At 38.2% G+C, this 12823-nt stretch overlaps 1 protein-coding gene across 1 annotated transcript in view; it reads right to left on the reverse strand.

The window, feature by feature from the left end:
- The window catches only part of kcnt2a (potassium channel, subfamily T, member 2a), a 69259-nt gene extending 56870 nt beyond the window's left edge, over positions 1-12389 (reverse strand). Inside the window, 7 exon segments of the mRNA XM_087240467.1 lie at positions 2565-2639; positions 2802-2861; positions 3029-3077; positions 3167-3208; positions 4498-4594; positions 4867-4946; positions 11852-12389. Of these exon segments, the coding sequence (XP_087096593.1) occupies positions 2565-2639; positions 2802-2861; positions 3029-3077; positions 3167-3208; positions 4498-4594; positions 4867-4946; positions 11852-11931 (483 nt within the window). The 5' untranslated portion in view covers positions 11932-12389.
- Between the last annotated feature and the right edge of the window lie 434 nt (positions 12390-12823).

Consider the following 12823-nt stretch of genomic DNA (forward strand, 5'->3'; position numbering starts at 1 on the left):
GAGCGCGCCTATGCCCTGACGTGAAGTCTATTCACTGAATGGTGTGTCTCTCGCTGAGAAGACCCCCGTAATTTGCCAGATCAGCGTTGTGCTTTCTTTACGCCGAGAGAAGCTGGAGAGCAGGCTGTCGCCCTCCACACTCAAGGTTACGTGGCTGCCATCTCCGCTCTCATAACGCGGTGGCTGGCAGCACCGTGGGAACGCATAACCTCATCATCCGGTTCCTCAGGGGCGTTAAGCGAATTAATCCACCCCGCCCCCTCTCATGCCCTCTTAGGATCTCGCCCTCGCTACACAAGCCGCGTCAGATCCCTTCGATCCTCGACTCAGTATATTCTGTCCCTGAAGACAGCTCTGCTGGTCGCGTTGATATCGATCAGAGGGTCGGGGACCCGGAGGCATTTTTCGGTCAGTGACTCGTGCCTGTAATTGGGCTGGCTTCTCTCACGTATGAGACCCCGCCCGCGATATGTGCCCAAGGTTCCTACCACTCCGTTTTAATACGAGGTAGTGAGCCTGCAAGCGCTGCCCTCGGAGGAGGCAGACCCAGCCCTTATTTATTGTCCAGTTCGCGTTTTGCGTATTATCCGGACCGCACTCAGAGTTTAGATCATCTGAGCAGCTCTTCGTCTGTTATAGCGGTCGGCAGCAGGGAAGTGCCGTACCGAAATAAGTTCCCACTAGATTGTGGATGCCTTCTTTCACTATCAGAGCCGAGATGAGCCGCGTCCCCCGAGAGCGCGTGCGCACTCCACTCGGAGCTTCGCATCCTCTTGAGCGCACGCACGCGGCGCCCCTCTAACAGACATCTGTAGAGCTGCGGGCTGGGTGACACCCAACACATTTGCAAGGTTTTACAATCTGCGAGTGGAGCCGGTTTCCTCAAGGGTATTAGGTAACCCTTGGTGATTGAGGAAACAATTCGGTAGGGTGTTGAAACACGCTTGCTGCGCCATTTTCCCTAACACGGAGATACGTGCGCCTTTTTATCTGTCAGTAAAGTTCCCCGTCAGGTGAGCCCTGCAGATTCCTCCGTGGCCCCCAGCACTGACTCAGCGGAGGAGTCACTTGCTGGCCCACTACGTTGTAGGTCTGCCCGCTGGTCAGCCCGCGTTTTGGGTAAAGGTGCCTGCTATGCGTGGTCCCCACTAGGCGATCCCATATGCTTATTCAGCCACGGTTAAGTCCCCCCCTGGGCGGACCCGTGTCTTCCCTCCCCGCTAACCACTCTTTTGATATGCGTACTCCCCCTTTTTAGGGCTAGTCCATATGTAAATTCTGCCATCTATCCCCCCTTGGGTAACGGATGGCCTCCGCAGCGTCCTCCCTATCGGGATTGCACGCTTCCCAACGTACTGTCGTATTTTCCTAGAATTATCTAGATGCTCACGACTCCCAAAAAAAATATATATAAATCCGTAAAACTTCTGTTGAAGTAGGATAAATTAGGGCCAGGGACACGTTGGAGGACCGCGCCCCCCATGATGTGGGTGCGTCACGCTTGCTTGACTATCTCCTCATCGGGGGTGTTGGTAAGGTGCAGTCATTATGGCGCTTTCAATGGGCTCCCAATGCGTGGATTTTACAATCAAATCCACTTATAGTGCTGAAGTTCCCCCCGAAGGGGAACGTTCGAGGTTACTAAAGTAACCCTTCGTTCCCCGAGGAGGGGAACGGAAGCACTATACTCCGTCGCCATAATGACTGTCCCTTAGCTGTTGAAAGTCTCTTCAGCTTAAAAAGGATAGCGTCTGCTGGCGCCAGGTGAGCTTATATACTCAGTTGATTGCTTATGCCGCTCACCTGCGCAGGCTTGCGCTGCCAATTCATTCTTAATTGGCCCGTTCTATACTCTTTCAGACGAGTAGCTTCTGAACCGAACCTCCCAATGCGTGGATTTTACAATCAAATCCACTTATAGTGCTTCCGTTCCCCTCCTCGGGGAACGAAGGGTTACTTTAGTAACCTCGAACGTTATCATAAGCATGCATGAAATCTTCATTTTGGTGTCATGACAGTGTTATGAACACATCCTTCAAGTGTTTCCACAAGAACTAACAACAAACAACTTTATTTTCATTGATTGATGTTAAAAAAAGATGCATAAATACTGTAATAGATGGATTTTTCATTATTTGTTCAGGTTAGTAAATACATTAACTATCATTATTACATGCTGTCTGGATTACTCGATTCTGATTGGTGAGTCTGGACATTCCAAGGTATGTTATTCTGCGATAGCAACCACTAAATGACACAGGCTCAACCAAAAACTTTGAAACATATTGACTGTCATTGAATACATTTAAATCTATATACTTGCATCCAATTATTAGAATGATTAGCATCAGATTGTCAGTAATCCTGTTGGGCTTTATTCTGGGATAACAACCTCCAGGATGTAGTTAATCGCTAACTGAACTAATGGTACCTTATTGTAAAATCTTATCCCTGCATTCTTATGTATTTAACAATTTTGCTCAGATGTGGCAATGTCAACATGACTAGAATATTATTGTTAGCTTTATTAGTGTTTGTTTTCTGATTATATACAGTATACTTACTCCAATTACAAAAGGCACGGTGTCAATCAATTCCAAGATAAATGCCATTTGAAGTACCTGCTGCAATATGTTACCCTAGATCACCAAAGAAACCACAAACAAACAAATTAGCACAAATATTATAAATGGTTCCATATAAAATCTACAATTAGATTGTCTTTTTCAGGGTCATTGCTTAGATAATGCTTCTGACATTAGAGGCTGACATTATAGACACAGCAATAATACAATTCATACCCTGTATCGTAGATATGTCAGTAGGATTCTCATGAATAAACAAATGACAGCAACAGACACCTAAAACAAATAGCTCTGTCATAATACATTCATTCATTAATACAAATAATATTAAATATCCTTACATCAGTTTTATGATGCAAACTTTTCACAAAATCATTTAAAAACACTGCAGTGACAGACAAACCAAAAAGATTTTGGATGTTAAGCAAGATTTATAAGAATACCTGTACAGCCCAAAGTATTTCATTTCGATCAACCCAAATAACCGGAGCCCTGGTAACAATAAAGGATTATTAAAAAGCTGCAAATAAATAAATAAGTAAATAAAAGCAATTTCACAATGAATTTCTTGGAATACACACCAGTCGATTTCAAGCAGGGTATAGTTACCGTGATGGCTTGAGCTAAGAGAAGAGAACATGTTTTATTTTGAAGCAAATTTCATTATGGAGCAGTAATTTCCATAGCATTATGTAAACTGAAAGGAAAAACTTTGTAAACATGAATCAAAAGTTACTTGTCCATAATGAAACAATACTGTTGTTTCTAGTTTTATACCACACAAAACAATATATATAAACTAGAAGAGTAAAGTTAGTAGACAAACTTTATAGTGGCTTGAGAAATCCTAGTCTGAATCTTTGAAGTAGCTTTAAAAATTAAATAATTAACGTCATTTTTAAGAGGTTTGAAACAGCATAGATCGATAACTACATATAAGGTTTGTAGGTTTCTGGAATGGATTGGCATGTTTGGTAAGGTGTTCTGAGGGGTTGCTAAGGGGTTGCTAGGCGGTTGCTAAGGTGTTCTGAGTGGTTGCTAGGCAGTTGCTAACATAAATTACAATAGTTCTGGTATGAATTAGCATGTTGCTAGCATGTTTATAGGATAAATTGGCATGTTGTTAGCATGGTTCTAATATGAATTAGCATGTCGCTAACATGTTTCTAGAATAAATTAGCATGAATTTAGTATGAATTAGTATGCTACCAGTATGTTTATAGTATGAATTAGTATGTCGCTAGTATGGATTAATATTCTAGTATGGACTGGTATGTTAGTATGTTTCTAGTGTTGATTAGTATATTACTAGTATGAATTGGTATGTTATTAGTATGTCCAATGTAAAGTCAATGACAGTTTTTTACAATGGAAGTCTATAAGACAATTGCTAAGGTTCCGTAAGTGGTTGCTAGGGTGTGGCTAGTAAGTTAAAAGGTAATCAGTGATCAGTATGACAGTCAGTTTTCGGAAAACCGTAAGTTGGATTAGTTGGAAAAGATATAGCAACCCGAGTCAGAGCAGTTAGGAGGTTTAGTGTTAGTTTAGGGGTTGTAGTATGAACGGTCTAGGAGGAGATGCTTTTAGACATTAGTCTCAGAAGAAGAAGAAGACGAAAGAATAATATGTTTATGTAGTCTAACAGTATGTTGGCTTTCTCAAGCCACCATAAAAGTATGTTATACTGTAGGTAGTTGTAGAAAATGGAAGATAAGAAATTAGAGAAAGAACAGTGAATTCATTATTTAGTGAAGATTCTCAACTTTTTCCATTTTCTTTCTTTAAAGCTTATTAAATACCCAAAGTGAATGTATTAACTGACGACAAAAAAAATCTGATGGGAACAATCACATGTGCTTATGACCCTTCCTAAGAAAATGTCTGTCCATCAAACAATTCAAAATATATCTACCATTGTGTCTGATGTTTACAGTCGGTCAGCACTCTGGATACATACAAAATACAGCTCAACACCTTGAGTGACAGATAAAACACTCTCACACTGAGACCTGAGGAGTACAAATAGTGTTTAGGAATCATTTAAGACAGTTTTATCAGACATAACTTTCCAAGACATTTTGAAATTTTATTATGAATAAATATTTCAACAAAACACATTTTCTATTATGAACTAAAAATACTTCAAATAACTTAAATGTTAAACTAGTGTAGAATGTTTTTGGAACCAGACAATGTCCTTAAAAGTCATTTTCATAAAATTTATTGATTCAACATTTGAGAAGTTTTCAGGAAAAGAAATGTAATATTAATAAAAACTTACTTGATCGTTGGTTTTTGATCAAGTACCACTGGAGACGTTCTTTGAAACTACTTTCTTTGACAAGGAATTCAACCTGAAACCTATGCAGCAACGCAAATGGATGACAATTAGCTATTGAATAATTATTAAACTACTATTACTCTTGTTAAAACCTTAAGGTGGTTAAAAGGTGATTAAAACCTGATGCACATGTTCTATTTGTTCATTCATTTTATTTTCGGCTTAGTCCCTTTATTAATTAGGGGTTGCCACAGCGAAATGAACCACCAACTTATCCAGCATATGTTTTATGCTGCGGATGCCCTTTCAGCCGCAACCCAACACTGGGAGACATCCATACACTCATTCAGACACATACACTACAGCCAATTTAGCTTATTAAATTCACCTATATACCACATATCTTTGGAATGTGGGGGACACCAGAGCACCCAGAGAAAACCCATGTGAACATGGAGAACATGCAAATTTCACACAGAAATTCCAACTGATCCAGCCAGGGCTCAAACCAGTTGCTGTGAGGCAATCGTGCTACCCACTGTGTCACCGTGTCAACTGTTTCTTTTTGTTAGAAAATGATTTTATTTGTAAAATATACTGTATATTTAGTAACTGAAATGATTGTACAATAATAAATAAAATATGTAAAGCAGTCAAATACAGAATAAGATAGTCTGGCCTCTGCAATGTTGTTTATATTGTGGAATGCATGCAGATTCACATTGAGTGGTCTCAGTACTCGGATTTAGAAGGAGAGTACTTCCTAGGAGGAATCTGTTATGGAGATGCTAACATAAGTTGTACCAACTCTAGGAATCTGGATTGGTTCTGACAGAGCAGGACAAGTAAAACAACTGAGCATCTGTACTTTCTGATTTGTCTCATATCCTGAAGGAGTGTGGTTACAATAGAAATGGCATACGGTGGACTTGGGCCACTGTAGCATTTTTCCTGGAAAAAACACTGGAAAATGCCAATGAATATACCAAAAATCATTTAGTCTTGGGGTCTAGTTTCCACTCTCTTAGAGACACTCTGCTCCAGGTCAACATGTCCAGTCATAAGTTCAGCTCTCACAATAGGGAAGGTTGGGCTATGCCTATACTAGAAGATGCCTCACTACAGTAATAAAAGTGAAGTGAGCCTTGTCAAGTATGGTTTTACCCATACTTCATTAACCCATCCAAGTGTACCCACACTTTTTTTTTTTTTTTTGAGGACACAGTGAGCATACACCCAGAGCAGTGGGCAGCTATTAGCCGCATTTCCACTGTCGGCCCAGTGCGAGCCAGGGCTTTCATCAGGCCAGGCCAGGCCAATCGCCTGGGAGGTTGAGTAGTAAGGCCAAAATTATTTTGCGTTTTTACTGTCGGTCAGGCAAACATCGCCCACAAAATGTCCCCCGAATCAAACGTCTCACACACACAACGCACCCAGTTCAGCGGGAATCAGGCAGATAAAGCACACCATCACATAACGATTAAAATGAAGACAACCGAAACAAACAAATGACACGTTACTGTACTGCATTACATTATATGTCTATATGCACAGGCGTATGTATTTCCATTCATTATATTTGCTTACTCGCCACCAACATTTGGCATTGTGCATCTGGTCACCACTAACAGAGGAACCCAGCAGAGGAAGCGAACCAATGTATTTTGATAGACGTCATCAAACATTTAACCCAAATGCTGCGGAGAGACCTAAAACATATGACACTTAATAGGTAATTCCCTTTTATTTAAGAGAATAATTTAAGGATGTTGGATATTATTCTGTGATTTTAAGTAAAGGAAAGTGCTGTTAAGTGTTTCAGCACATAAGTGCAAGTAATAAAATATAGCCTATATCTCGTTGTGCTCAGCAGCTATTCACTAATAAAGTTCTACATTTAAAATTTCATTTTTAAATCGTACATGTTTTGCATATAAAAACATAAACATTTGTGTAAGGACATAGAGCCTTTGTAAAATGAAAGTTTATTATGACTTTAAATGGGATAATTTATGTATTGTATAAATTTTTATAACTAGCTTTTGTTTGTTTTATATTGGTTTATTCATTTAATGTGTTTTTATTATATCCGATATTTGTAATTCTTTAAATGATTTCATTATAGGTTAGGCTATTTTATAGGTTAGGATAATCGGTTTCACACACTCTCACACAGGCATCTAATCGTGTATCATGCACAAACATACCTTTTAAACTTGACGAAAACTCTCGACAACTTTTACTGGCTGCTGTGTCTTTTTGGTGTAAAGATTATTATGTGTTATTGAAACATCAAGGAGTATGCAATAAAGAAATGTCACTTATAAATTAAAACTTTATTATTTTATGCAACAGCCTTACATTTAAAAGGGAAACATAAGGGCAATCATTAGCAAAAGACCCCTAGCCTAAAAGGTCTTTTATTTAACATCCTATCTTAAACTGACTAGCTATATGTTTTCTTTTCTTATTTCTTTATTTGTAAGCCGCATGTATTCCTGTGCATTTGGAAAACTAGTGTAATGATGGCATGCCATCTTTCCCAGACTCGGGCAAAGTCGCACTCCTTTCACTCTGCCCTGTAGCCCCAGCTGGCCCTCTTTGACCCAACGTATTTGGCGGGCCGAAAAAGGCCGGTCGCTGGCCCCGAGGAAGCCCTTTGACCTGATCAGGCTCCAAAAGTGACAGTGGAAACAAGACTGGCATTGGCTCACTCTCTTTAGGCGCAATAGAGGAAACGCGGCTATTGTTTCCAGCATCCAAGAAGCAATTAGGGGTTAGATCGATACATCGAAGATGGAGAGAGTGTTGCTCATTCACTCCATCCATCTTCAATTCCTGTTGGGACTGGAAATCAAACCTGCAACTTTTCGATTACCAGGGGGTCCAACTTCCTAATAGGCTACCAATACTACTATCCTGATGTCTATTCCAACCAGGACATGGTGACCCATCACATTAAGTAAAGCAAGAAGGTTCTGAATTCCAAAAAACTACCATCATCTTCAGGCAGTTTATGTGTCAGTATAATTCCTAATCTGTCCAGGAAGCTAACACTGAGCTGCTATCAAATGCAGTGCCTCAGCAATAATCAAAAACATTTGTCATAATTAATTATTTCAGGAAACTATCTTCAGGCTCACTCCTGACTGGTTGAGATCTGTTGACATTCAAGGGGCCAAAAGCTTGATGTAGCGCAGACTACGGTTGACCTATCACAGGTACCAAGTCCTGGAAATTTGAGAGGCAGAGGAGCACCACTTTGGCAAGCAGCCTCAGGACCAAGCCTTGGGATTTTATTGATGAATGCGCCCCAAAATGAGATTCATCGCCAAAAGTGAACTTTTAAGGAGATTGACCTTTAATCACAACTGTTCTAAATAACTGAGAAGCAGGGACATGTGCTTCGATTGGACCAGAACCAGCCAAGTGTCTGTGATGTTGATAATAAACAGTCATGTCATGCCGTGGATACAAAAATAAACATCTTTCAGACACACTGATAAAAAACATTTGTGAATAGCCACTGATTAGGGCACTGTTTAAAGATCAAGTCCAGGATGAGACACACTAGGTTGTCAAAAGTATCGAGTTCAGTACCAATTGCAGCATAGGCTCATTCTGAAGACATAGCCCTATATACATTTTTGGAGACTGCCAATTACAGTATGTAGCCAGAAAATGAATGCTACAGGGCGGTATGACACCGTTACCAGCTGACCACTTACATCCATATGGACGGCTTTCCTGCTGTTATGTTTGTCCAGTAGCTTGACGCATATGTTGGCAGATTTATGATGCAGAGCGGAGTTGACCGCGACGATGGGATTCGAGTGCGGTGAAGAACGGCTTAGAAAGCAGGTAAGAAAAAGACAAAGGCCAAAAAATAAAATAAACAAGTAAATAACAGGGTGTGAATGTGGTAAAATCTGAAAATGTGGTAAAAATCAGGGGGCTTTTGTTTTTCTGGATTGTATTTCAAAAGACGGTTGGGTATAGGCAAAGTGGTCGGCGGGTCAATAGGTGCTTTTCAAAATTATATTGGTTGGGTTTAGGGAAGAGGGAGGGTGGGGGATCAGTCGGTTGGTCAAGTAGTTAGTCAACAGCGGCCTCTGGTGGATATAGATGAGAACAGCATGGGTGAATAAAACTCGCGAGAGAAATTTTTCCTGGGACGTATTTTGCTCTCTCCAGAAATGTATATAGGGGTACGTTTTCAGAATGAGCCTGGGTTGACCAATCGGTTCTGGAATTTTACTGAATTCTAATGAATTTTGGAACATTTGCTTCTAACATTAGAGCACTGTTGAGCTACTCACTGTTGAACACCACTAATTGGCCATTGTGTTCACATGCTCCACAGAAGTGATTGGCCATGATGGTCAAGGGTTCAGCACTCTTCACCTTTCTTCAAAAGTACAAACATAAATACATAAATGGACTCTGAAGCATTTCAAAGATATAGATCAGCTAATCTGTCTTGGCTTTGAAACAATCCAGTATCCATGCATTTGTGTTTGCACTTGGTTTAGAGTGGTGAACCGATGACCATCATTTCCAATCACAGTAATTTCTGTTGAGCATGTGAACACAATGGCCAATCAGCAGTGTTTCAGTACACTCAACAGCACTCAAATGTTAGCGGGAAATGGACATTTATTAAAATATAAGTAGCTACTGGTGCCAAACTCAATAGTTTTGACAACCCAACAATGCCCTAATGAAGGGTGCCCAACCCTGCTTCTGGAGATCTACCTTCCTACAAAGTTCAGATCCGGCCCTAATCAAACACACTTAAACTAATTAATTAGGACCTGAACAGCATTTGATAATACAGACATGTGTGATCGATATGAGTTGCAACTGAAATCTGCAGGAAGGTAGATCTCCAGTAGCAGGGTTGAGCACCCCTGTCCTAATCCTTTCAGTGGGCATCTCTAAATGGAAGCCAACAATAATATCATCGGGAAGCTCCTCCTCCACTAGCCCCAGAAGAAGACCAACCCACTCACAACAGACAATAAATGCTGGTTCTCACTGGGGATTCATCTTGCTGTAGGGAGAGGCTCATGAGATCTGAGTGACTGTGACCTCACTCAAACCAATTTGCTCAGCCTCTTAGCTTCATTGAAATTCATGGATCTGAGCCCTGTAGCAGAGCTGAGGAGCTTCTTTAGTGTGGAGATTAGTTAGAGTTTGCTGATTTCTACAATGGTATTCTGCTCACATAAACATCTTAAACAGCCAGTCTTTGTTGCTTAGCATGGTCTTAATTGTTGTGCATACAATGCCATTAATGCTAGACAATGATCAACTGTAAATGTTTGTAAATTATGCCAAATAACCTGCATTTCTTCTTATTATCTATTTGTTGTAACCGCTGGATTTGAATTTATTATTAAATAGGACAGCCTCTTAAGATGAACCATCTCATTTTCTAGTAATAAGCCATACGTAAATAAAAACAAAGCACAACACATAAAAACCACAATAAAACTACACAATAGACAAACAAGCAGCTCGCTTGAATCACCCCCCACAGTCTACGGCTTAATAGAAAAACAGAATCATTAACACACAAAACATTGAAATGCAAGTAGGTAAATAAATTGTAAGCAAAAAGGACATCCATTAATCTTAAAGTGGACTTAGTAGGACTTAATTGATCTAAGTGAAGAGGGGAGGTTATTCAAGTCAAATGGAGATTTATATTGAAATGACATGTGGTTATTTTTCAATTTCTGTTATTATTCTATAAATATTGCTGCTGCATATGTCAAAGAGAATAAGAGGACATAAATAGAACAAAAACCAAAGAAAGACTATTAAAATAAACACATTTAAAATGAAAGAGATATCACTGATATTCTCTTATAGTTTTCCCTGATAGTGTTTAACTGCTTTTTATACTTTACTAAGGGCTTTATATTGCATTCATTATTAATAATAATTGTGGTGTGTTCTTGACAATGTACCAAAATAGTCACCATACACCATGCAATGATGAGTTTTGTGAGGACATCTTAAAACAAATCTAAGTGAATTGAAAACTCGATTGAAAGTTTTTGAATGTTGTCTTTTTTTATTACTGGACTGCTGCTTTAATTTTAAAGGCTTGACTGTAATTGTCTTGGTACATTGCCAAGAACACTGGGAGATGATCATTAATGAATGCAATATAAAGACCTTAGTAAGTATAAAAAAAAAAAACAATCAAAACACTGAGAAACACACACCAACTTAAACAAAATCAGTCAAAAAAACTGAGGAAACGAAAAATTAGTGCAAGACTAATATGAGGAAACAGAACAAAGAGATCATGGCAGAAGTGACTATGAATTATTTTTTTAATTTATTATTAAACTGAAACATTTTATTGATTATTTTTCTAAATTAAAGTCATTATAAATTATTGTTAGGAATGTTTTAGCTTTTTCTGATAATGCAGAAAGTGTTTTTTTCTTACCTTTATATGTTTTATTAAACATATTTTCAGAAACAAACTACATGATGTAAGCTACGACTTTTAAAGAGAATGTAATACATGTGCAATAATTCTGCTGTTAAAATTCGAACGACAATGTGCTAGTAAATATTTTTTATTATAATTCACTTTTTATTATAATGAACATAATTTTAGAAACAAACAATCTTCGACTTTTAAAAAGAAAGAATATAATACATGTGCAATAATTATTTATTAATAATAACTAATATATAATATATAAATATACTAATATATAAATATAACAAATTCTGTTAAATTCAAACGAGAGTCTACTAGTAGGCTAATTAAGCTTGAAACAAACAAACAAACAAACAAACAAAAAAAGATCGATTTAATCATTTTGCAGCATGACTAAAATATTAACTGACACTAAACGTGCAATATTTATTTAGTCAACAACTTGATAAAGATACCAAAACATCAGAAACTGTGAACATTTATTTTTTGAGCTAAACAGATATGAATTTCAGCACTTACTTGGGGTCGTTTTGTTCACGAAGTAATAAATCTTTGAATCTGTGTTTAAGAGGGAAGCGTGTCGCTTCATTATCATCCATGGTGTTCCTCTAAAGCGCAAAAAAATCTACTTCTTACAACTCCGATACAGGCTACGGTTTCTGTATCTTACTTTTATTGCAGAAGTCCCCTATATTTCAGCGTTCGGTAGCATATAAATATGACAATGGTTTCCCTGAATCCCTCCCATTACTGGTGATTGAGTGACAGACGGTAATGAGTTGAATGTCAGCGGTTTGCCTCATCAGCGCCTTCTCACACGTGCACATTTCGCCTTTAACTTCAACAGTTACAGATATTGAAGTATCAACCAATTGCTTTTCTTTATGTTTTACTTAAAAAAAATTCATTTAAATTTGTACAAACGAAAATATGATTCTCTGTGAAATACAACAAGACAAGCACTTGTTTTTAGTTTTTTTCTTTGCGGGAAATGAAATATGTACTGTATAAAAAAACTAAATATACCTAGCCTACCTATTGACGGCTTAACTATTGCGGGGCAAGTTGTAACAGACAGAGGGTTAGTTGTAATACGTGCTTTAAAGGCAGATTTCACACAATTCATTTAAATCCAATTTATTTTAAAAAGTAGCTGGGTAATTCTTTAACTACGGGCACTTTTATGTCCTTTGATCATATATCCAAATACATATATACTTTTGGTCAATATCCTCTTTCTTTGTCAAACTAACAATAAAGCCTACTTTTAAAAAATGTACTACCTTTCTATTATATTTTTTTCATATTTTTCAACCTCCTTTTAGGTGTCAAAATCACCTGTTTTCACCAGAGTTTTACACTTCAACAATAAAATAACACTTTAAAATATTATTTATCTTGTATCTATTAATGTATCTTAATTAAGCACAAGTGAAATAATCAAGCAAGATGAGAAACACAGGAGAAACCATTTTTGCAGCCTAAAATGAT

The sequence above is a fragment of the Danio rerio genome, chromosome 2 (assembly GCF_052040795.2).
Source record: "Danio rerio strain M-AB ecotype USA chromosome 2, GRCz13ab, whole genome shotgun sequence".
Taxonomy (NCBI): Eukaryota; Metazoa; Chordata; class Actinopteri; order Cypriniformes; family Danionidae; genus Danio; species Danio rerio.